We start from the raw sequence: 26,155 nt of genomic DNA, 5'->3' as shown, positions 1-26,155 counted from the left end.
GACCTGCTAGGCAGAAATAACACGTTTTCATGTGATTCGAATAATTGGTTCAAGTCCGTTGGCTAAAGTTTAATTACAACTCAATACAGAATACAAGAAGAACTGTTTCAAATCGAATAGTTTTGTACGTTTCCATTAATCTCAATTGTTGGTGACATGGCAAATGTGATAGCGTGTCAGGCGTAAGATTAATTAAAGCTAATCTTTTACTTATCACCCTTTGTTTGATCTAATCCCTTTGCATTCTTTATTGATTGTGTACTTTTTCGTTATATTATTCATTTAGCGCAAAACGGACCTAGAAAGTTCTCGGGTTTAATAAAAAAATATCGAATACTCATATCGTTTGAGTGTCTTAATTTGAAAAATACTAAATAAAAAAAAAAAAAAAAATTAAAAGCTAATAATAATAGATTAAAGGTAGAAAGAATGTAGATTTGTCCTGAAACCCCTGACATTGTTAGCCAATTCATCTCTGAATTTGGGCATATTCCTTACTGAGTGGACAATTAGTCATTTTGTGCCCGTATGTAAGAATGATGATCAACCTGGAACTCAAAATGATTGTATTATTAATTATGTGTAAGTATGATTTCAATTGGGATCGGGAGTTTTTTGTACAAGCCCGAAATATGAGCAATCAAACTCATTAGGGAAGTACATGTCGTTCTTTCGAGCAGAAATACGTGTCATCAACGCTTGTGCTCTAGAAAATCTTAACAGAGATTAGACCGGTAACAAAATCTTCATAAGATCGAATAGCCAAGTAGCTATTAAATCATTAGTTACCTGGGAACAAAATTAACTTGACGAGATCTTGGATGCCAGGGCTCAAAGGAATTTTGGGTAACGAAAAAGCAGACACACTGGCCAAAGGAGAATCTGCAAGACCTTGCTTGCCACTGCGATCTCACAAGGCTCTATATTTACCCTCGTCAGTGTTTCATCGCTGCCTTGCAGTGGACTTGAGTGGCCAAAATGGCGATGGATGAGAACTTTTGATTATCGCACTAATTTTAGATGAAAAAGAGGAACCAGAAGCGAAAAGTAGGAAGTGAGTATATCAAGCATGGAAAAAGAGAAGGAATTTGCTACAAAGAATAAGTAGATGGATGGTGGAGCAAAATTTTGCTTCCTGCTTAACTTAAGACTTAAACTTCTTAATACATTACGTTACACGCACGTATAATTACATTACTTCCTAAGTGGATTCAAGGAGTGATAGTCGAACGACAGATGCATTTTGTGTACGAGTAATATTCTCTGATCATTTCAATTCTGATGCTGGATCTATAAAATACCCAACAACCTTAAAACAAGTTCTAATGGTAGTTAATAATTTATTATACCCTGTTGCTATACATAATGTAAACACTACTGAAATATACACGTTCTTTACTCACAACCTGGTTTGAAATCTGAGTCCATATATTTTGAATTTACCGGATCAAACAACATAATTATTTCCCACCAACACAATGAGTTTTTCGTCATTCAGCAAGAAATCGGACGATCACGGTCCGGTGACAACGGCAGCACTGTTGGCACGGCCACGGTCGCGCGCCGGGTGAGTGTGGACAAATTCAGTTTCAAAAAAGAATATTTTCAAATACGCCGATGGAACAAAATGCCGGTCACGACACTGCCACGTCACTGTGTGAATCTTTCCCGGACTGACAAAACTTGCTTGGTGATTCTCAAGGCCTGCCGGCAATTTTATTTTAAATAGCAAAGGCTAGAATTGTCGGCGAGAAGTGATAGATTCACCTCTATACACGTGTGTATATAGGTACCCATGAGTTTGTATACGTAAATACAAATGCAAATTCCATCCTGAATTACTAGAAAGAGTTTCATTCAGTGTACCTGAGAGAACGAGATTTATCAAACTTGTATATATGCTAAATGCTAAATTGTAAAACGAATTATTTAATTAATGCTCCTCTAACTAGAATATGTTCTAGAATTAATGATGTAGACCTCGATGTTTTTCTCCTTTAAATAAATTCAAATAGTTGTAAAAAATATAATACGTACATATGTATATTTGATTATTGATTTGTTGCCGTTGATGTACTAAATAAAAAATTAGAAAAACTACAGTTAAAGTTCATTAGGCGTTGAACATTTAACCTGAGATTTTTGGTAATTGATTGCTATTTCTCAAAAGGTGCGGAACATGCAATTAAATTTCTTCCCCTATCAAATTTCCAACAGGGTCATCAATAATGCCCGGCGGTGTCACGTTGCACTGTTAGTCATGACATTTGATTACTCCTCACATAAATTAATCAATAAAAATTAATGCATGCATTATATTAATTAATTACGACGGTGATAGGTTTTGCTCGTTGGATTTCTTGAATGTCCGTGTAGGATATGGTATAAATTCCGAAGGCATTACTGGGAGTTAAACTATTGATCTACAAATCTGCCTCAAATAAAAACCGCCCGCATATTAACGTTGATCTACTGTGATTTGACGATATAAGTTCCACCAATTCTCCGAGGCGAATCTGATCCTGCGCCGGATGCAGTACGACGCCACACCTGCCAGGAAACAGAAGGTCTGCGGGACTCGAGAGCACGTGCCCGATGCGACATATGGCTTTTATGAATGGTTTCTTTCCCATTCAGTTTTCATTTCTATACTACCATTCTACACCCATCCTTTCTAATAACATGTTTGATACTATGTTGTAATGAGCCTGCTCAGTGAGGAAAGGAGAAATGACTAGTCAAATATTGCAAAGACCCTCTTGTCATTTACCGAGACGCCTTTATTTATAGCTTGAGTCATAATCATCCTATACTTTTATTCAACTATATTGTTAAAAAGATTTCCCACGAATATGGTAAAACGATGTATGCTTGAGCAAAGCCCACATAGAATGAAAGAGAAAGAGTTAAGGTTGATTGAAGTACACCAGTAAGTGCCGGGCCCGGTATTTTGTACCACCGGCGGGTTTGAAAATATTCTTCTTGAAAACCGAACGGCTTTTGTTAACCCTCGCCCGGCGCGTGACCGTGGCCGTGCCAACATTGCTACCGTTCTCACCGGAACATGATCGTCGGATTTATTGTTGACGATATTTTGCAGTTTTCACGGCCGTACAATATGAATGACGATAAACTCATTGAGTTGGTGCGAAATAATCTTTATTGTTTAATCAGGCAAATTCAAAATACATGGACTCAGATTTCAAGAATATTCTCTGGAGGAGGGTGCAGAATGAAACCGGAGTAAAATACGTGTACATTTTAGTAGTTTTTACATTATGACAGGGTATAACAAATTATGAACTATGATTGAATTTGTAATGTTGTTGGGTATTTGATGACAATGGGAGAGATCCAGCATCAGAATTGAAATAATTAGTGAATACTTCTCGTACACGAAATGCATCTGTCACTGTGTGTGAATCGACCTTTAGAGAGTATTCTGCTGTGTCAGCCTTAAAAAACAAATAAAGCATGACCAAATGGTTACGCCATATGAATAAGTATGAATATTAGTGCACTCCGGCCTCCTTTATGAGTTAAAACGTAACCTCCCTCAATCTAATGTCTCATGCTGAATGTCCTTCCTCTCGGATCGTTGGTTTAAACTGAGAACCCGCACCGATTTTTCACCCATTTTTTTTTAAAGTTCCACAAGAGAATATCCTAAATTCCAATCCTCAACACTGCTGACATATCTTCTCAGTTATGTTTACCTCTTTTCCTTTCAAAAGGACCAAATATTGTTGTAAGATAAATCAATGGGAGATTGTGTAAGAGATCATTAAAAATAGTAAGGGTAGCCACTTTTTTGCAAGTCAGTGTATTTAACTAATTGGGCTATCAGCTTGTATATGTAAATCAATAAATAAATAACAATAGATGTATTTCTTACAGTATAGAAAAAATATTTGTCCTTGAGGAAAGTATGTAATATTCAAATGTTAGTTTATTTTCGGCTTTTCGATGCTGGACCGCTGGCAAAGACCGACCGCATGAGATGGAATGAGAACAGGCATAAGTCTTTTGTGTATAGTACTGAACCCCTCATTCATTCGGACCCTGCTAACTTCTTTGATGCCCAGTACCTTTGAAAAACGAGAGCAACAGAAGAATTCACATACCTAAAGAGGTTCCCACGGGTGGGTACAAGGTAGGAAAATATCGAGCTAGAACTAAACCGAGATTCTGGTATTTTATTCGAATATCAATCAATCCAGCTATCAGGGAAACGAGAGAAAAAACGGTGAATTATATTTATTTTATGTTATTGTTTGTTGATTTTGTATTATATAAAATGAGTAAAAACAACTTCTAAAAAAGTAACGGTTTTTTGCGAGAAGAAGTCATTTGTGCTCTAGACTTTTCCTGAGTTTTTATATTTTTGTGGATTAACGTTTGCATATGTAAATTTATAACTAACAGTAATCCGTAGGCTATCATTTCTAACGAAAATCTTTCCATTCAGCATCCCTATTGAGATTCCAAACGTTTTCTTTCCGGTTGTCCTTTCACCCGCGCCCTCAACCCCACTTGTCAACTTCTTTACTTATTTCCCCATCCCGAAGGAAGGACCCACTCTAGCCTGGGTGTAATCCTGTTAAGGTTGCCTCTAGAGATCGATCCCCTGCTTTTCACAATGATAAACAAGTTTCTTTTGTTATTCAAAGGAGTGTACACACCCCTCTTTATCCCTCCAATGTTGGGACTTTTCTTTATCGAACCATATTTTCCATCAATATCTTAACTATTTACATTTCCCACGATAAAAAATGCGTGTATATTCCTCAGGTGATTTTTTTTTTTTTTTTATGAAGCGTGAACAAGTGCAAACACTAAGTTTAAAGCATCCCCTATTAGTTTATGAAATGAACCGTATAAATAATATCTACCTCGAGGACAACTCACCCTTGTTTTTACTCTAGATTATAGATTTAGAGTTGGGATCAACCGCACCCTTATAAAACTATTTCCTTTTTGTACTTTCAGTACACAGGTGTCTGTTGCATCTAAATTTTACTGCTTTCCTGGTTGTGAGTGCATTTCGTGCAGAGCTATACGTCCGGAAGCATTTTTTTACTCCCAATCCGTTGGTAATTTAGTCGGGGTTTCTTGCATGTCAATGTCTTTATATCTGAGATCTCTTTCTTTTCAAAATCCGGAAATTTATTCTTGGATCGTATGTTCTCTGAGAGACCTTCAATGTTGAATGTTTTATCACCTTGTCTTCTGCTCGAGCATTTCTCACGTAGGGGGTGTTCTTACGCTGAAATTTCCAGGTCCTGTTAGTGATATAGCGGTGATATATTTGCAAGATCACATGAGTGTTTAGTTTGATTTTGCAACTCAAACCCACCAACTAGTTGATGTCTTATGTGCTGTTTCCCCACAATATTCCAAGCAGAATTTATACACTTCTCCTTTATGACAAAACATAAGAAAATAAAAAAAGAAAGCAGTACATATAATATATACTTCAGGTAGGCAGCAATTATGGAATGGAACGAACCCCTGTTAAATAAGCTACTAGTCCTGGAGAGTCTAAAACTTGCTTCTTTTGGGGGGGGGGGATAGCTGATTTCATGAGCTAGCCTTGAACTAGACATAAGATAGCTGAAAAACTAGGAAAAGGCGAAAACGCAGTTTTTACGCCAAATAGACCAGAACAACTAAACACTCCTCAATATATGCTGAAAATGGACCTGAACAATTTATTGATGAAGCTCAAAATGGACTCGACTAGAATGTTAGATCTGATACAATAATAAAATTTACAACTATCTCAAAAAAACTTTTTTTTTGTTTATGCTAGAGTAAATTATTAGATTGTATAATTTGTACGATATTTTGTATAATATGTGTTGCATTTTTTAAATTTATAATATTTTTGAACATTATTACTAATAATCTACAAATTTACAATAAAAGCAAAGTTGCAAACAAAAAAGTATTGTCATAATAAATAACAATTATTCAGATATCGTGAGATGCGGTCTGGTGTGATGTAGGTTTCAGAAAGACAGTTTCCTTATCGTGCCATCGTTTCGATCTTTATTGACATCATCTTCAGGGCCTGGGATTTACAAACATTGTTTACATTTAACAAATACATACATTTAGGATGTGGAAAAGTGAACTTATACAATGCAAAATATATTCTATATTCAATCAAAGTATTTCTACTCACTCAAAGTGTTTGTCTTCTGTGTCATTGTGCCATTCTTGCGTGTCGTGTTGAGAGTGCCAGTGAGATTTTGCTGTTTCATGTTTATATATGTTGGATTTTGAAGAGGTGGGGAAGGAAGTCGGTTTCTATACCTAGTCACTAATCTCTACACATAAATAACAATAACAAGGATATGGCTGCCTGATGAAGTAGAATGTCATCTCTGAAAATAGTTGCGGCAATACTTTTTTTGGTTTGTAAATAAATTGTTAATGTATTTAATTTTTTATAATTTCTATTGAAATTTTTTGGATTGTTAGTAATAAGATAAAAGTATGCCCTTTCTCGGTAGCCGGGAATTGATGGTGACCGTAGTCTTCTTCTCTTGTCATTGTCCTTTAATTTACCTCAACTTAATGGGTTTTCTTGAGATGGTAACTTTCAGAAAATGTGTAATGTTTTGAGAAAAACTTGCCGACCCTGACAAGAAGACGCAGGGTCATATAAACATGTAACTAGCTGTACCTCGGTTTCGGTTCTGCCACATTAGGACACCGTGGAACCGAGGAAGGTATTCAAAATCCAAAGGAAAATCATTCTTCCTTGGTTTGAGTCCGTCTTTTCTCGCTGGTTTACGTGTGACTAGCTTCACGCCATTGGTTACAGGTCCTCACTGAAGAGGTAAAAAGTTCAACCACTCTCAGTTCACAAACACCTATTTCCTTTGATTGGACATAGAAAACGGTGTTTTTCACCTTGGACAAGACTTCAAGATCAAGACTCTGACAAGAAGAGGCAGAACGATCGAAATGTCTTGTGTGACTACCTATGTCCCGGTTTCGGTCTGCCACTTTGCAAAGTGGCACCGAGAAAGAGTGCTTTGGGTCTGTCTTTTTGCTACTAGCTGATTTACGTTTAACTGGCTTCACGTCACAGTTCCTAACTGAAGATGTAAAGTGTAACGTTCAGCATATTTTCTTCCACTCGCAGTACAAAAAAAAACCACTTACTTCCTTAGTCCTGAGACAAAACAGTTTTTCCTACAGTATATTTGTTAAGGTCGGATGGAAGTATGAGGATGACAAACAGTCCAGGGGATCGACAAACGGAAAATTCATTTTCACATATTGGCCCTCTGAATTAAATCCGGGGGGTCGGGGATTACAACCGACGACAGATTTACCGGAGAAATTGATCCATTCAGGCCTGGCGGTTTTATAAAGGCCCTGGAACAAATTGGGCACCGTCTGGCCCGTATATCAACTTTATCATCGGTGATAATATGTAAACTCAATTATTGACCATGACTCACTGCTCTTTTGTTATTATTATGTACTGGTTAACTGTGCTCTGCCTCCAGACTCCCAGATCCATCTTCACATTTTTAAAAATATCTCTAGTTTTTTTTTCACTCTAATCAAGGTTTCAGATAATTGGGGATAAATTCACCGAATACGATTTTTTTTTTAAATATACTCTCAGTGATTTTTTTCTGATATCCTTTATAATTGTTTATATTTAAAAAGTGCAATAAAAGTTGAATAATTAAGTTTGCTCTGGATTTTTTTTTTCAAGAGACCATCTGCACCCCTACAATTGCCCTTCCAAATAGGTATAATATATTATTTTACCCGTGAGAGATGAAAGGGGTGTCAGCTCAAAGTGTTACCCTCTTGAAAACCTAACGGGGGTTGTTATTAAACTTGGCCGTAATGGGGGGAAGACCCTTTGTCTGCCTATTGTAAAAAATGGGAACAAAGGAAGACAACAGCGGCAACTACTGTAAATATCCGACGCTTGTGAAATATACTAGTTGCCGGTATCAAACGTGTCATATAGTTCTTACAAATAAATTATATAGAAGAAGATTACAACATTTAAAAGAATCAAAACTCATATCCAGCCATACTCCTCTTGCCAGTGTCCTGTTGGGCACATTTGATAGAATTAGCATTATTTTTGCTACTCGCCTTTCACAATATCATTTTAATAATTTTAATTTAAATTTCAATGTAAACCTTATTGTTCTTCGCACAGTAGAATAGCACCTACATTGCCATATTTATCTGTATTATAGTCTGGCCTTTCAGGGCACTGAAGAAAAAGTTTTATTCAATATTTTGTTCCACCTTCCATGTATGAATTGTATTCCTATAAAACTATTCAATTTTCCTAATTACGACAACACATTCTTCAGTTACATTGAAAGACTGCCCAAGCCCAAGACCCGAGAAGCCCAGCTACTCTGGAAGCTGATTATTGTCAATAATGTTAATAGTAGTGAACGAAATTTTAAGGACCTATAATTACTTACTTATTATTGTACTTTAATTTTTAAACTATGGATCACAAGTGATATTTAGATTTTCTCTCAGTTTCTAAAATTTGTAAACATTTTATGTGTGTTATGTTGTTTCATTTGCCATTACACATTATTTTTTCAGTTTGCTTAGTACAATTTTAACGACTTACAGGGTAGGAAGCAAGATGGCATACCTGGTGATTTGTGTATGCGAACGTTTTATGAATATTGTGAAATGAAACTCCTTCTCCTTTTATTTTGGTGGTTGTTGAATTCATCATGTGTTTGGGGTATTTATTGAACTTCGCAACTTCTTTGTTTTACTTTTTATCGCATGTACGTACTTCGGTACCACTTTTCAAGGCTTTTGGAGCATACTGGAAGTATGATCCGAGCTCAAACAAGCCTTGAAAAACGGTACAAGCAGTAGGCCCGAAATACGTATAAGCAATAAAAAGTAAAAGAGATTGTGAAGTTCAATAAATACGTCCAAAACATGATATCATTATGAAGTTTATGAGGTGAACGGATCATGGGATCTACTAGGTTAGGTCGTTTCCGATCGTTTGGTTTGCATATCGATGCCGTTCTTGGTCTATCAGATCATTTCGACATCTCGTTATCTTCAGTAATGGGTGATTGGAAACTAAACTTTCATCATCCCGTAGACGTCAAGAGTAATTCTCGCAATACTTTTTATCACGTCGGTGTTCCAATTGGTTCAAAAGAGCTTCTAGGTGATTTAAAATATTGAGAAAATATGTTGTATTCAAGCATTCCTTTTTCTATTCTACTACTTTTCCCTATTCAATATTTTTGTCATATTGTCTTTCCTGGCATTGTTTGTACTTTTCTAAAAATGTTTTACTTTATCTTAATACATTTGAAGATCAATTTTTTGTTTCAGCATCAAAAATTTTTTTTCAATTTCTATTTTTCTTTAGGTCCCATTTAGCCCAAATATCACTGCACGTTCAACTGAGTATACAGACTTGTCCATGTTTTGGATCAGTTTTAAAATAACTCTATACCCATTATCTTTGTTCTGAAGTAATAATTAATTTAGACAATTACTCAATTTGTCCTTACATTCTTTGAATAATGCCTTATCTATTTATCATCCATAAATAGTTTACACGTTTAAACCTGATATTTTTAGTTGGAGGACTTAAAAGGGGGAAAAGAAGTCTGGTTTCAGGAAGATAAAATGGAAGCTGTAAATCTTTTAAGTTTAACTCCTGGTCTTAGGCCCCGAATAACTTCCTTTCAGAGATCGTAAATGAAATCCGGAGGAAAGGATCTGTTAGCCGCCCGAATGGGGAAAAAAATTAAGTAAATTGTGTACACGCGAGATCTGCCCCTCTGAGCCAGAACAAGAGTTTACGGAATCGGTTGTTATGTTAAAAGGGGATCCAAACCATATGTTTGTACAACTGGTGTTCTCTGTTTTGACAGCGTCTCATGGCATCTAAACTACCCTAGTGAATTCTATATACCATTGTATCAGTATAAAAATAATTTACATAAGTATATTGACATAAAGACCTTTCTCTGGAAAATAGGCTAGTACCTCGAAATAAAAACGCTCGAAATAACTAGGGACCGAAATCATGTCGATTTTTTTCGGTTTTAGTTATTATCTCAACAGTCATCATACTGTTTATATCACTTGTAGCTTTTGGAAGAAGGTAAAACCGGAAAAAATAAACCACAAATTCCCACAAGGCTTTGAGAAAGCCGATCCCTTATTTTCTTAGATCAGGTCATGAAGAAAACAGCTGATCTTAGATTGTCCAACTGTTCTCCAGGTGCGACCACATCTGCGTTTTTGGTCTTCTAGCAAGTACATGGGAACTGCATTTCTGTAGAATCTCATAAGAAACCTTTAAATGTCATTACTCGGGTGTATCCGAACATCCTCGTCCACTTGTCCCTACTGTCTTTTTATCTGTCAGTACACTACAATTATGTTATGTCCAGCAGGACGAATCATAAAGTCTAATTCTCCAGAACATGGTTGAATCAAAGCCAGCAGTCACATTTCAGTACAAATTATTTTAAATGTTTTAAATTTTTATAATAGTCCATTTAGATTTTTATTTAGAAGAAAGGTTACTAGAATGCACTATAATGTAAGAAATATACAATTAGTAAAAAAAGGTCTGCATTCTCAGTATTAATGACAAAAAAGAGGTTTAAAAAATGAAAAAAATACATTTTGAAACAATTAATTTAGTTAAATATAGACCTTTTTCTGCTGAAAGCCGGCATTGAGTCACTTGTTGGTCCGTCTTCACTCCCATGTTTGTTGAAGTGTCCCAATGACGGTTCAGCATAAGTTTATGTTTTACTTCGCGCTGTTATAGCCAATTTTTTCTATCCTGTCAAAGGTGCTCTACTGATTTTAAATCGGGCGATTGCGGTGGTGTTTTTAATTATTTTAATTATTACTAATAATACCACATCAAATCTTTCAAAACAGCCAAACCAATATAAATATCATTCACGGCCTATCACATAAATTAAACACATTTATCTCTTCTGATAACATTAAAATAGCTTTCAAAAACTATAAAACAATTCACTCTTTTTTCCAAAATTAAAGATCCCACACCAGTAACAAATAAATCTGACGTGATTTACAAAATCAATTGTTTAAATTGCGCGGCAACTTACATCGGTATTACATCCCAATATCTGGATAAGAGAGTAAAACAACATACCTACAGCACTGGCTACCCACCATTTTGAACACCAACACAATTTCGACTTCAACAATCCAAAAATATTACACCCAGAAAAAACAAAAATAAACGTAACTTAATGGAAATGTTTTACATCAACGAGATAAACATAGCATCAATTACAGAACGGACACGTGTAAACTCAGTCGCAGCTACGCTAATATCATTAATCAAATTCAGTATCAATATTATACATATATCGTCATCATATCACACAAAACATATAATATAACTTAAAACAATCATTACATTCGTCACATCAAACATTTCTACGTAGTCTTATTCTTCAACAATTTGGCTTTCCTTTCCCTAATTATCTCCTTTTATCTAATCCTGAAAGGATAATCAGGCCGAACCATTACCCATTCTTTCCCATTGACGACTCCTTTCACCTCAAAGAACCCCTTCAAAATCCAACAACATAAAACATCAATATCTGACTGGCACTCTCAACACGACGTACAATAATGACATATCTACACAGAAAACAAACACTTTGAGTGAGTGCAAATAGTTTGATTGAGTCTAAAATTTCTAGCATTGTATAAATTCATTTTTTCACATCCTACATGCATTTGTATAATTTAAACAATGTGTGTAAATCCCAGGCCCTGAAGATGATCTCAATAAAGATAGAAACGTTGGCACGATAAAGAAAATGTTTTTCTAGACCTACGTCACACTAGACCGCATCTCATGATCTCCAAATAATCATTAACTAACGGTCACTAAACACCACACATTTACACTCGTTTTTAATTATCGTGGAGCGTTGAACAGCAACCACTTCTGACACGTTTTAGGATCGTTATCGTGTTGAAAAATAAAATTCGATCCTAAGCCAAATTTGATAGCACTAGGTCGCAGATTTTCTTTTAGAATATCAATATATAATTTTCTTTAAGTTGCATATTCCAGTTGCCTTGATCCTTCTTACTCTGTGTTTAAATCTGGAGCATAAGTTTTTCATGACTCGTTTTTTCTCCTCCACGCTCTGAACGTTTCCAGCAGAGTTAAAAATTTCAAATTTACATCAATCTGTGAAAATAACTTTGTCTCAAAAGGTAGGCCTATCAAGGTACTGTTTTGCTAATGCAAGCCCCTTAGTTCAGTTCATTTTCATAATTTCAGTACTTTTTTTCGGGCAGATCGCGATTTGAGATTATTATTTTTTAATATATTACGTAGAGTTTAAGGTGTTAAGTCAATTTTGTAATCCTGCACTAAATTAGCAGAACTTTTTTTGGATTTTCAACAACAGGGCTGAAATTTTTTTGGTCTTCCTTGACTTATATATCATAAGTTCAGAATTCTTTCCTACTGGTTTCGAAGATTTGTATAATTAGTAAAATGGACTTTAACATTTTTAAAAGTGATATTTCATATAGGATCGCTACGTAAAAACAGCGGAAAATCATAATTGAGTCTGTGCTGATAGTATCGGTATAATGAGAAACAGCCCCAGTTGATGATAAGAAAAACCTGGATTTATATGAAAGAAAAATTCTAAAATATGTCATATAATAAGCACTAAAAAGCCCTCCAATATGCAACATTATATGTACAAAACCATCGAATATGCCGTCCAATACTGCTTTATATTTTAACGTGAAAGGTGAAACACCGGTTCAATTCACCACAATGGAAATTTGCCGAGAGATAAGATAGTTAATTGATGGTTACAAAACTGGGAAAATCTTTACACGAAATAGTTAAAACTGAATAAAAGTGTGTCTATTCAGATGGTGTTACCGTAGTAGAGCTAGATCAGGTTGGTCAAAAAAATTTCATCACCATCATGAAAATTTTTATGGACAAGTCATTGCACGAGCAATAAGTATTCCAAAAAACCCTCTGGATTTTGCCATTACTTGAGCTGCTCTGGTGTATTCGGAAGCACGAATTTTTCAACGAAAATGTTGTCTCGTGGGAAATTTAATACAATTTGACGCTAAAGTTGAGAAATTTACGATTTTATGTTTAAAAAATCTGCTTTTAGACAAAAATGACAAAAATGTTAACATCTCAGGAATGAGTATGAACCTCGTTCTGGTGGCACTGAACTACGTTTGATTTAGTGAATCCATAATGGCAGTACCTGTGTAACACCTGTATAATTCATAGTGTAAAGACATTAACTACCGTTTTCTTTCCGTAACATTATTATTACATTTTATTACCCTTTAAACCCCCTAAACATTAGTTAAAGCCGTAATAGACTAAGTAATTATCTACGTCTAAGAATAACCGTGTCATCTCACATGTCAAAACATTTATTAAAGGGAGTCACCGTGGAGGGGCCGGCTCGTGTTGTACTCGTGTTAATGAACTACGTGGTTTATAATATTTATAGAATAATATTAATGCTTGATGTTATTTTACTCGGGGCCGTGTTCATGAGACAAGGATCTCATTTAAAAAGGGGAACGTTTTAAAGCTATCTCCTGTTTTTTCGGGAGGCTTAATGGAATGTTGAAGAAGCAACACGGCGCCATGTACTTCATAAAACACTTGCCTTGCTTCTAAGAAACTTGTACAAGAACTTCTACGACCAAAGGCTAACAAAAATATAATTCTTTTAAACAGTGATGTAACGAAATAGGACAATTTTAACGAGTTTTTGCTGCTAATGAACTTGAAAGATCGAATTTGCCGATTTTATTTTTCAAAAGTTTAATAGTTCGTTTTGTTTTGTCTTTCCACAATTTCCTTGACTAACAAATACTGTATGACTAAATTCTATACCATCAAATACTTTAGAATACTTTACAATATTTTTAGTTTATTGAACATTAAATTACATTAAAAAGAACTGGTAAAATGGCTTAAGAAAGAAAACCCCAAGACTGGAAAAAGCAATAAGTATAAGGCAAGCTAAGTGATTTATAAATCTCTCAGAAAGGAAGGCGAAGGAACTTCTCTCTCCCAGCAGACAGGATTTGAGAAAATTATAAGCCTCTATACCAGCCACTGTCCTCTTAACTATCTCCTGAAAAAGATAGGCAAAGCAGATACAGAAACATGCCGACTCGGTCATGAGGACCCATAGACATCGACACGTGTTCTTAAAGTGGGGAACCACTTACCCGATGCTAATCCAAAGTCCAATTTTCCATAAGATTATATTACCACCGTGCACATCTGCCCGATGCCACGCAACACTACCATACTCTACGCTATGCGATCCCCGCTGTCCAGATTTTTGTCGGGTAGCATCTAGTACAGTCGAAGACAAAAGAACCGGACACTCATATTTTTATTCAAACTACATGTATTACAGTCATTATATTAATTACAACATACTTATTTTAATATAAACCAAATTAACCGAGATTAAAAATTCATTAGTTTTTATTTAAAAAAATTAATTTTAATGGTTTGGTTGAAAATTGATCAAAACACCAGAATACCATTTTTTGATAATGAACTTAATTAACAATTTATTACACGGTTTTGCTCATACAATTTGACTAACAATTTATTTCATTGGTTTGCTCATAAAATTACACCATTTTCATTGAGTAGCCTCAGAACCGAACACTCATATTTTTTGTAGTTTGTTTCGAACTATATATANTACTCTACCACTTGAGCTATCGTGACTTCGATCCCCTCGGGCACTAACTTCCCATCTCAACCCCACCTTTTGAATTTTCCCTCCTATTTGCCATTTTTCATTTATTTAAAACAATTAAATTTAAATAACAATGTATTGCATGGTTGTGCTCATAAAATTTACATACATGTTGGGTGACTGTACATGTCGAATAGATATGCACACCCTACCAAAACGAGTCAAGGTGTTGGGTAGCATCGGGTAGCATTGCATCGGGTAAGTTTGTTCCCCGCTTTATAAATGTGAAGCATTAGCCCGCTTAGGTACAGCCAGGAATAAAGAAATTAGAGGATGATTTCACAGGCAAAGGCTGCTGCAAAAAGTTATAATGCAAAAATTACCTGTCACATGGTTCCAAGAAAGCAAATAAATATCTCTGCAGAAGGGAAACATTAAAGTACTGGGAATAACAGTGGAAAACTGCAAAAAAAAAATACTACTCCAAAACAATTTCCCAATACATCGCCATTCAAAATAATAGCCCTACTAACCCAAGCTGTGGCCATGGCAAAAACAAAGCCTATCTGCATCTCTGCAAATCACAAATTTATATTTTTCCGAGGTAACCTGTTTCGATTCTTGGAGAAAACAGCAGGGTCCTTTTATTTTATAAAGTACTGATAGTTTTGTGTCCCTAGGATGTGTTGAAAGTGAATGTACTTATTAGCATGAATGGGTAGTGTATGTTGATGGTGGAATATTGCATATCCCTAGACCCTCAATTACGTTAGATATAGGTTTAAAGGGTGATGTAAGAACAATTAATTCAAAATGATCTATTGAATATCACTCTGTTACAATTGTTTTGTTTTAGGTTCCAGACTGCAGTTTTGAGGTGTTGTGGAATACCCCATTGGCATGCGATGTCACTGAAATTTCAGATTCTGTTAATAATGACAATTTCACCATGTCTGATTCTAAAGGATGGTGGGTGGCTGGAATTGCGCTTTCGACGACTATCTTTGTTTCTTATACAGCTTTAATTCTTTGTAGAAGGATCAAAAGGACCCAAAGAGAAACGGTATTGAATACACAAAAAACTAATGTAAAATAAGTAGTAAAACTAATGTCACTAGTACAGTACAGTCTCGGTAATCCGAATTCAAATTTTTATTTTTTATTATACATACCTGGTACAATACATAAATTCTTTTCAGAAACCTAATTATTATTATTATTATTATTATTAATTTTTAAGGGCGTTTTACAGAAACCTAATTATTTTCACTTTGCCATATTTTTAATGGTTTATAATGAAATATGTATACGAAAAGAAACGATAAAAATGTTATGTTAGGATTTTTCTTTGAATCCAAAAAAATTAATATCAAAGTATATTAAGCAGGCCATTATTTTTATTTCTATCAGTGCATGTTTTTATAATTATCTTTAATTAAAACATTTCTAGATACTACATCCAATAAAGTCTGTAATCTGAACCAATGATTGCAAAAATTGCCCAGACTGCACTTATTAATTAATTAATTAATTGTTTACTGACAATAATTATTGGTAATTAAGAAGTAAAAATAATCTGAAAAAAAAAAAGAATGAGTGTCAACAATAAAAACTTTCTATATTCAATTGTTTTCATTAACAGATTTTATTTTTAAGAATTGTGACCATTTTACTAAAGTGTATTTAATTTGTAGAATATTGAAAGTTTGCCGATGCTTCCTGTTCCATAAGCATTGTCTACACCCAGATAAAACAGATCACCTAATTCATCTTTAAATGAAAAATGGTCCTGGACGGTGTAAAATTCCTGTCTACCATATAGATCCTAACCACAGTATTAAATTTTTTTTGCTTATTTATTTTTAAAAGGTAATCGATTGTAATTAAGCAGAAGCTAATTTATTTAATTTTCCTATCAATTATTTTGTATTAGTTTAAGAAAGTTGATTTTTGTGCGTTATTATGTTGTAAAAAAGAAAAAAGTTACTTTTATTTTCATCACATTAAAGTTTTGTTGTATAAGTGTATTCTATTTCTATCCATATTATTTACTACTAATCAATTTATAGTTAAATTGAAATGATAACAAATCCTGTTTCTTCATGCTGCAGATAAAGGGAAGAGTAATACATCACTATATTTTTTGTCATATTACTTTATTAACATATATAAAAATGTAGAAACAAAATACAATCTTATAACAATTGACAGTTTTACCACATAGTGTATAATAGTATATAAAAAACATAACCAATAATTAATTGTTTACAGCAAAAAAATAAAATGAATACTTTTGTCATTAACATTTTCTGAAAGAAAATACATATATTCTTGTAAATAATAAAATTATAAAAATAATACAAACTTCAAAATACAAAAAAATAAAAACAAACCAGAATACTTTTCATTTATTAATAGAACAAAATAATACTTTGAATATCACAATAATAAGAAATAAAACAAAGAAGAGAAAAAGCTTTCTTTTAAAACAATTAAGTAACGATATTACACAAAGCAAATAATAACAAAAACAGTTTGGTCATTTCTAAAAACAGATAAATTTCTCCAACAGGAACATCAAATAGACAACATTTTTTTCCAATCATTTTTCTTAATATTACAAGATTTTCCTACTGCTAAATCCTTTCGGAATAGAGAAAACAAAAACAAAAATTCAACAAACTTCTAACAACAGTCAAACAACAATTACAAGATATAGATAATATAGAAGCCCCACTAACAAGTAACTGACTTACGAGAAAACTACAGAAAAGATTTCAGAAAAAAGGGGGCACAATTTATTTAATACTTTTTAAATTGATTTTCTTTTCCTAAATCAATGTCTTAATAAGAAAAACTATGAAAAATTAGAAATCTATCAGTACCGACCTATAAATTAATTAACAAGAGTTAACTTTAAAAGTTTTTCACCTCCCAAGGTAAATAGGACAAAAATCCGACTAGTGTTATACAAACAAAAAATGGCACTAAAAATATTTGGTCCAATCAGTTCAAAAGATCAAAATAAGTGCTTTAGTTACTCTCCGTCTTGATTCATTATCACAAAAATTAATTTTTATCATCTTTAAAAAAAATTTCTTGTAAAATATTGTTCTTCTCTGAAACAACTTCGAAACAAAAAAAAAGTTAGAAACTAAAAAACAGTCAGATCATTTACCTTTTCAGTCTTTAGCCTTTCCAAGAGGGGAAAAGTGTATAAAAAATAGAAATTTACTTTGGCATTTTAGGAAAATAGGAAATTTTGTTGAGAGGGGACGAGAAAATTGGCCGTCCGAAACCGGGATCAAAAGTAAGCTCGGGGAGTCTTAAAACATGGTCGGCATTTTCAGTATTTCTTTTTCACTATTTAGAAGTTAGTTAGATAAATATAAACCCTGTAGTCTTTAGAAGTGAGGACGACTGTGCCGTCAGAAGAGATGGCCGCATCATAACATTGTGCGTGTTTGACTTTGCTTTCTACGGCAGTCACTAGCTGGCCTTCTTGAGTGAAAATGGTTAAATTAAAATTGTTATGGTTATCGGCCACAATGACTTGTCCAACTTTGTTTAACATGACACCTATCGGATAATTGGTGAGCCCCTCTCTTCCAATATGTCGTACAAAGTTTCCACGGTAATCATAAACGACAACACAATGTGTTCTGTTATCGCTGATGAAAATCTGCCTCTTATCGTTTACAGCGACACCATTGGGGAAATGAAGGGTTGTGTTGCAGGTGAATTTGTGAACGACTTCACCAGATTGGTCAAAAATAACAACTCTCATTACTTTGCATTCAACCACAATAATATAACCGTCTTTGTCCACAGTCACTGCTCTGGGGTGTTGTAGAATGTTAGCACCAAATTTTCTTTTGAATTGACCATATTGATTGTATATCTGCACTTGGTGTGTTGGAGCACGTTCTGTCACTACGATGTCACCTGTCTTCTCCATAACAGCAACCCTGTTTGGAAACAGAAGGCTGCCACCATCGGTGCTATTCGAGCCCTCGCCGAACAAAAATTTGAAACGGCCCATTTTATCAAAAACTTGAACTCTGTTGTTGTTCGTATCGGCTATGATGATATCACCTTCTGCATTAACTGCAACGCCATTTGGTTCCGTGAACTGTCCCTGCATTGTACCGTAGCAGCCGAATTTCCAGTTATAGGTGATCACTTGTCTTGAAACAGTTGATTTCAATGAGTTATATGGTCTAAATAAACCAGTGTCTTCAGAGCACAAACCAATTTCTGAAATCGCCTTCAAATCCTCCAAACAAGTGTTGGACCAACGGTCATATTTAAACGGGAACGTCCCACCTTGAGAGAAATATTCTTTGGCGATATTGAGCAATTGTCCGATTCTCGGTACAGGTATTTCAGACTCATGACCAGAAATGTCACTCACTACTCGGCCAAAAGTACTGTTTAATACACTGTTGAAATCTTGAGCGTCAGCAACAAATTTAAGATGGCATTGTAGAGGTTTAGGTTTGTATGTGGCAAGCCTTTTGTGCTTGCCTTCTAATAACTTTTTAAACATCAGACATTGTGTCACAGTTCCAAATTTTGTAAGCCTAGAGAAAAAGTCTGTCAGACGGTTTGTTTTTTCATATGTATCTTGAGATAAATTACTATTATTGTGTAATGCTCCTTTCAGTTTATTAAATGAGCTTTCTAACAGCTGAACCTGCTGCTGTTTGTATCTCAATAACATAGAATTGTATTGGTTGTAAACATCATTGATGCGATTATGTATCTCCTGGTATTGCGAGTTCAACCACCAATCTGTGTGCCGAGAGTATTTGATGCTCATGGCGAGATCCTCTAATCTGCTTTTGTTTTCTTCCATTGTCGAAGACATGACTGAGAGCAAAGCTTCACCGATGGCATCAATTGGATCGCTCCTGTGGCCTACATGTTCTTCTGTAAGACAAACCTGACAAATTGGCTCATTACATGTCAAACAGAAGTATTTCACAGATTGTTCCTTGTGTGTTATGCACTGCACTGTCCCATCTTCATCTTTTGACATGTTCAAAAGTTCATTTTCCTCCTGTTTTTCTCCCTCTTCATGGAATAGAAAATCCTTAGGGAACTGAATAACTCTGTGGCCCTCAAAGCAATGCATATTACTATGAGCAAGTAGGCAATTGTGGCAAAGATAATTGTCACAATTAATGCACTTTGCGACTGCTCCCGTCGAGTCGGTCCTACAACTAGTGCAGTACAAATTCCCCTTCAGGGACCTGATAAAATTCATCATTCCATAATCGGGGATCAATCCTTGTACTCCGGCTTGTGGCAGACAAAAATCAATGTTGCAAATGGGGCAATTCACCGTCTTTTTTGTCGTTTCAAGACATTTTGTGCAAAAAGTGTGCAAGCAAGGCAACACCCTGGGGCTGGTGTACGTTTTGTTGCAAGCAGTGCAGGTAATACTGCATTGAGAACTGTGAAGAGGTTTTGGTAAAGATTGGTTTCTTGGAGAGGACGGTGAAAGGCTGAATTCCCATGAGGAAGGCGAATCATACGCGCTATCTTGTTCCACAGGAGACTTTAGAAGAGCCATCTAAAAACAAATAAATCAATCTCATATTTACAAGTAAAGTACAAACCATTTAAACAACACTTTAAAGTCATGCTCATACAAGAAAACATAACGATATAAACAAATAATAATTTTTCACTCATGCTACAACCATCTCAAACTCAATAGATTATTATTCATATATAGTAAGATGTGGTCGGGTGTGAAGTAGGTTTCAGAAAAACATTTTCTTTATCGTGCCAAATGAAAATGTTTTTCTGAAACCTACATCAAACCCGACCGCATCTCACGATATCTGAATAACTATCGATTAACGGTCACTAATCTCTACACATTTTAATAGATTATGTAACCAAGCCCACATTGTTGAGAATTTTTTATAGAAAATATATGTAGTTTTATTTCTGATTACTTAATTAATTATTCTTATGCAAAGTGAGGTTGAGATGAAAAATTAGTGTCATGTCATCTGAGTTATGACCCCGGATTTCTACCACTTGAGTTATTGTAACTTCAGTCAAAGAATAATTAGTTAAAAACAAAATTTACTTTGGCTAAGATGACTAACAAAAGTACAAACGACACTATATTAATGTGTGTTCAATATGATAAAGTTGCACAACAAATACATAATTGTATTAATGTATTAATAATTTACCTTGAATTTTATATTGTTTCCTGTTATGCTTAGTTTCTTGTCCGGTTGTCCACCATTCTAGAAAAAAAAAGTCATTAAGTTCATTTGTCAAGTTTAAGGAAAACGTTCAAATCTATCATGTTGTGGTGATTCACTGTACACCAGACTGACTCACACAAGTTACTCACAATCCAAGTCCTACCAATTTCTCCAATTAACATTAGTGCAATTTGAATTTATACAAATTAAAGATAGCAAACAAAAATTTAAAATTAATGGTCATTCAGTGTATCTACACCATAATAAAACTCATCAAACTAAAGCAGACAAAATTCAAAGTGATTAAAAATGTTGTTAATATATATTCATTATATAGAATATAGAACATATTCAGCACAATATGTTCTAGCAGCAAAATATAAATAAAGAGAATACCTTGTTGAACAACTGATGTACGGTAGGTAATAATTCATCATTTCCCTTAATACAGAGACTGCTTGACCATTTTCCCATGGCAAAACCAAATTTATCATAAAATAGCTCTCACGAATTTAAAAATAATGTACTTTTTTATATACCAAAGTGATAAAAATTATATGACAAGAGTTGCACTAAGTAAATGAAGTAGGCAACCCGCAGAACATTTGTTCAATTTAGGTGTGTAGTTGAATAAAAACCATTTCTATTTTCTACAATAATTTTTTCTTTATTTTATGTAATCATACAAAAGGTAAATAATTAATTAAAATAACACAATCCATACAGAAAAGCAAATTATGTAGTTTTCACCAAATAAAGCTACGCTAGCTTTAGCTTTCCTTTCCCTAATTATCCCCGTCTATATAATCCTGAAAGGATAATCAGGCCGAACCATTACCTATTCTTTCCCATTGTCGGCTCCTTTCACCTCAAAGTACCCCTTTTCAAAATCCCATGTATATAAACATAAAATATTTTTCTTTCCAAAAGTAGATTGGGGATGAGGCCAATCTACCTTTTGGAAAGAAAAATATTTAAACTGAGAAGGCTGGTCAATCACCAAAGAAAATATAAACATAAAACATCAATATCTCACTGGCACTCTCAACATGACACACACAACAACAACACATCTACGCAGAACACAAACACTTTGAGTGAGTACAAATACTGTGATTGAGTCTAAAATTTCAACATTGTATAAATTCATTTTTTCACATCCTATATGTTTTTGTATAATTTAAACAATGTTTTTAAATCCCAGGCCCTGCAGAAAATCTAAATAAATATCGAAACGCTGGCACAATAAAGGAATTTTTTCTAAACCTACGTCACACCAGACCGCATCTCACAATCTCCAAATAATACATTGCAATATATGTCTTCATATACAAAATTGTGAGATATAGATTTATCACAGTCACTACTTAATTTTCATCTTGCAAAACAAGAGCAGTTTGAAGCTGTCCAAGCCTGTTGGTGGTGGCAAACATTGTCTAATCCATATCTTTATCATGATGTCCCATAAATGTACTATAGAATTCATGTCAAAAGAACGTGCTGGCCAATTCATTGTGGCAATCCCTACGTTCTCATAATGGGTGACAACATGGGGTCGAGCCTTATCATGAACTAACCCGAAATTTGTTCCAAATAAATGGAGCAAATGGGATTACAGCTTCCAAAAGAACTTCCACAATTCTGTAGTAAAAGATCCATTCTGCATGATAATCAATTCAATACAGGCATGGACATCGATTCGACCCAATACTGTAACTGCCTCTTTAAAAAAAGGCACATGAAGCAAATCATTTTCCATGTCTTCTCCACACACAGTCCTGGTCATCACCAAACTGGCACTTATGTGTGAAGAGAACAGCTCCATTGTTCAGCTCTTCCAGTGGCCCTAAAAACTGTAGATCATTATGGATGGTGAAGCACAGCACACCCATGACTTGTGCTATGTAACAGATGCTACATTTATCCATGACCAAGCATCTGCTGGGCGAGATCTCAACTTAAAACCATGCTTTTAAGAAAAAAAATTAATAATTAACTTTTTACTAAAATTTATTGTTTCATCAAAGAAAACAATGTAAAAAAATCAATTAACTTGCTTAACGCATTGTCGCTAGAAAGGATGTTCTTGAATTGATTTTCTTTATTTTTAATGTAAAAAGTGTAAAAGGATATAAAGATAAACAAGTTATTAATGTTGTGTTTGCATTTTAAGTCAACTATTGATCTTAATACCAAATTATTATGCAAAATAAACAAATAAATACAAGTGGTTTTTTTTGTCTTTGAGTGTACATGCTTATTGATCTCTTCCTGTAAAGTTGATAATTAAATACTATTGCTGTTAGTACGATACACGACTGTACTTTGTTCTTTATTTTTTTAAATTTCATTTTTTTTACATAAATCTAATAATTATAAATTTAATGGTATTCAATGCTTAGTTTATTGGTTGGATTAGTTTTCAATTTTTTAAAGGTTTTTTGTAAAACTTTTTTTTTACTACTCAAACATGCAATAACTGACCCAAGTTCAGCATCTGTCTTTTTAAAATTATTTGTGTATTTATATATTTTTTGATAGGCACATTCATTAAAGACTGAAATTTCTTGATAAATTAAAACACTGTAGAAAAATTAAACAGGATTTTTTTTTACTTCATTTATTTGCATTTACTTCATATGTAATAGACAACCGGCAGATTAGATTTCAATTTGTGATTGAGGCATAACGGGCATTATAGAAAAATCTACCCATTAGCAGCAATTTGTATTAGTAATATGATATTAATCATTCAAAAAGTATCTTATCCATGTTCTTTTAAGTCGCCTACGAGTAATCGTATTTATGTGTTAGTGTGCTCTTGTAATTTACTGTGAAAACGTCTAATATGTTTTGATAGATGAAAAAACATTTGGCATGTGAAGATCTCTGTGAAGTGTGATATTAAGTAAGAAGGGGCAGAAACAATTAGTCTTACAGTTTTGGATTGAAAACTTTATAATTATTGAATATAGGAATATTTGCCAGATCCATAAGCTGGACACTCGCACATCCAAATAGGCTAGAGTAGGTATGTGTGTCAAAAGTTTTGATTTTAATAGTGATTTTGATCGTCAGTTAGTCTTATATCAAATCTAAGTCTTAAAGGTTCAACATTGTTAGACTGAAGAACAGTTCACTGTATAAGTATATGATAGAACAAGTCTAGGCGGAGTGTAAAGTTAATATGATAAGTTTATAGCAGTCTGGTGGAACACCGATGCTAAGCGCTCTTCTTATGAGGTGTGAAATAGGGAAAATAAAAAAGACCTTCCCTAAAAAAGACTCAGTGTATTACAATCATTTGTCCTGTTCGGGTATAAGGAAGCTCGTCGATACCTACAGTACCGATGTTGCAACATCCATTCATAATTAATGTAAATTGCCTTCATGTTCATTTTTATATAACAGTTTGTAAGCACTGATATAATAAAGGATGTTATTGCGTATTTTGTTTTTGTGCTGCCGACATGGTGTACAGCCAGCCATTACGATTACCAGGAGAGATGTTTTCTTTAGCAACACTTCTAGGAAATGCAAAAGAATTTGTGGCAAACCTGAGTAGAAAGATGCCTGAACTGTGGCTTCTTACAGTACCAGTTCATCCACTTTTGTTTCTAAAGGGTTAAAAATCTGCTTGCAAGTCTTTATACGAGATGAATTTGTTAAAAAAACCTAGTACCTCCCTATTCAGGTCCATACTTTGTAAGGAGAGCAGACCTTAAAACATTTGATATCATATTACCATCAGGGATAAGAATAGTAATTGAAGACAGATTGAAGCCAGCGTACATACTATCTGAAAAAGAGACAATTTCTTTCTACGACACCCCTTTCAATGGTGACACAGCATAACAATAACGTCTCTACAGACCCTTTGCCGACGCAAACTACCTGTTGGTCACCGAGTGAATCTTCCTGTTCAGTTCCGTGACGACGTTATTGGGGGGCTGTATAAGGAAGCTTGTCAACAACTAAGGTACCAATGTTGCAACATCCATTCATAAATAATGTAAATTGTCTTCATGTTCATTTTTGTATAATAGTTTCCAAGCACTGATATAATAAAGGATATTATTGTGAATTTTGTTTCTATTCTTAATTATTCACAATAAGTTAAAATTATTAAATCGTTAACAATTGTTAATTATCAAAATCGTTTAAAAAAAATCAGTTACACATGTAATCCTTTGTCAGACAAAACGTCTGTAATTTTTTTTTAAATAAACAGACCGATTGACTGATGTGCTAAAACAAAGAGTTTTAATGCGATGCTATGATTAATCTATAATTTCTCATAATCAATTGTCAAATAAGTCAGTATTTTAATTAAAACAGTCGAGAAATGTTTTTTTTAAAGTATGTATTACCGCATTAATGGCCAGTTTTGCCGGTTGCCGTGAACGTACAGTATGAATCAATCGTTTCCTAAAAAAAATTAAATGATAAAGGGGACCAAATTAATGATAATGGAGGGTTGTTTTCAAAATTAGAGGTTAGTATCAACAAATATGACCCGGCGGCTAGTAGTTTCCCGAATCCCGAGCCCGGACCTCAAAAACGGCCGATAAAAAAAATGAAATAACTAAAAAGCAAAAAAATAAAATAATCTTCACGGCCTGTGATAAAACTGAGGATACTCACAAATGGAAAAAGTGCGGACAGAAGAAGTTCCGCCCAATCGGTGCTTATCCGCGCTCGCCCGGTTAGCAACAGGAAGGAGGGGGTGAATCCGCGAGGGCTCGGCCTTTTGTCGCCTTCTCGATTCAATTCAAACGCCTACGTGAAAAAAAAGATCACGTTTCCAGACCCCCTCGAACAGTCTTTTATTTTTTTAACTGTTGTATAATAATTATTCGGTTTGCGATAAAATCGGTTTTATGTTGTTCCTCCTTTGTTTCCGTCTGCGTTCTTAATATCGACCATCTTATTTAGTTTTCATACACCCTTTGTTTCTTTTATATTCAGCCTGAAAAGGGTTTTATTCGATTCTGGCAAAATTTGACGGGTCGTTTTTTCGTTTGGCGGATAATTTGCACATTTATAGTTTAAATTGCGTAATTCCTGTTTAGATTTTTTTTTCATATTGTGATGATAACTGTATTGATTTTTAAACCGCGTCCAATTCGTCTTTGT

The 26,155-nt window shown here is 34.3% G+C and overlaps 2 protein-coding genes across 3 annotated transcripts in view; one reads left to right on the top strand and one right to left on the bottom strand.

Moving 5' to 3' along the window:
• LOC106670369 (cation-independent mannose-6-phosphate receptor) overlaps positions 1-16,810 on the top strand; it is a 54,843-nt gene extending 38,033 nt beyond the window's left edge. The window contains exons 17-18 of the mRNA XM_024225183.1: positions 15,643-15,849; positions 16,481-16,810. Of these exons, the coding sequence (XP_024080951.1) occupies positions 15,643-15,849; positions 16,481-16,516 (243 nt within the window). The 3' untranslated portion in view covers positions 16,517-16,810. The remainder of the gene's footprint in view (positions 1-15,642; positions 15,850-16,480) is intronic.
• Positions 16,811-17,271: 461 nt separating this feature from the next.
• LOC106670392 (tripartite motif-containing protein 2-like) lies at positions 17,272-25,928 on the bottom strand. Of its 2 annotated transcripts, none has more exons than XM_014400686.2 (3): positions 25,664-25,928; positions 21,002-21,058; positions 17,272-20,364 (listed from the first exon to the last, which is right to left on the bottom strand). In XM_014400686.2, the coding sequence occupies exon 3, from the start codon at positions 20,362-20,364 to the stop codon at positions 18,154-18,156; it is 2,211 nt and encodes a 736-aa protein (XP_014256172.1). In that variant the 5' UTR covers positions 21,002-21,058; positions 25,664-25,928; the 3' UTR covers positions 17,272-18,153. The 2 variants fall into 2 exon arrangements, with proteins under 2 accessions (XP_014256172.1, XP_014256173.1); XM_014400687.2 differs by lacking the exon at positions 25,664-25,928 and adding an exon at positions 25,390-25,615.
• Between the last annotated feature and the right edge of the window lie 227 nt (positions 25,929-26,155).

Source organism: Cimex lectularius, unplaced genomic scaffold (assembly GCF_000648675.2).
Source record: "Cimex lectularius strain Harlan isolate CLEC.00 unplaced genomic scaffold, Clec_2.1 scaffold69, whole genome shotgun sequence".
NCBI lineage: Eukaryota > Metazoa > Arthropoda > Insecta > Hemiptera > Cimicidae > Cimex > Cimex lectularius.
The sequence above is the reverse complement of the archived record's forward strand: the minus strand, read 5'-3'. Positions and strand labels throughout refer to the sequence as shown.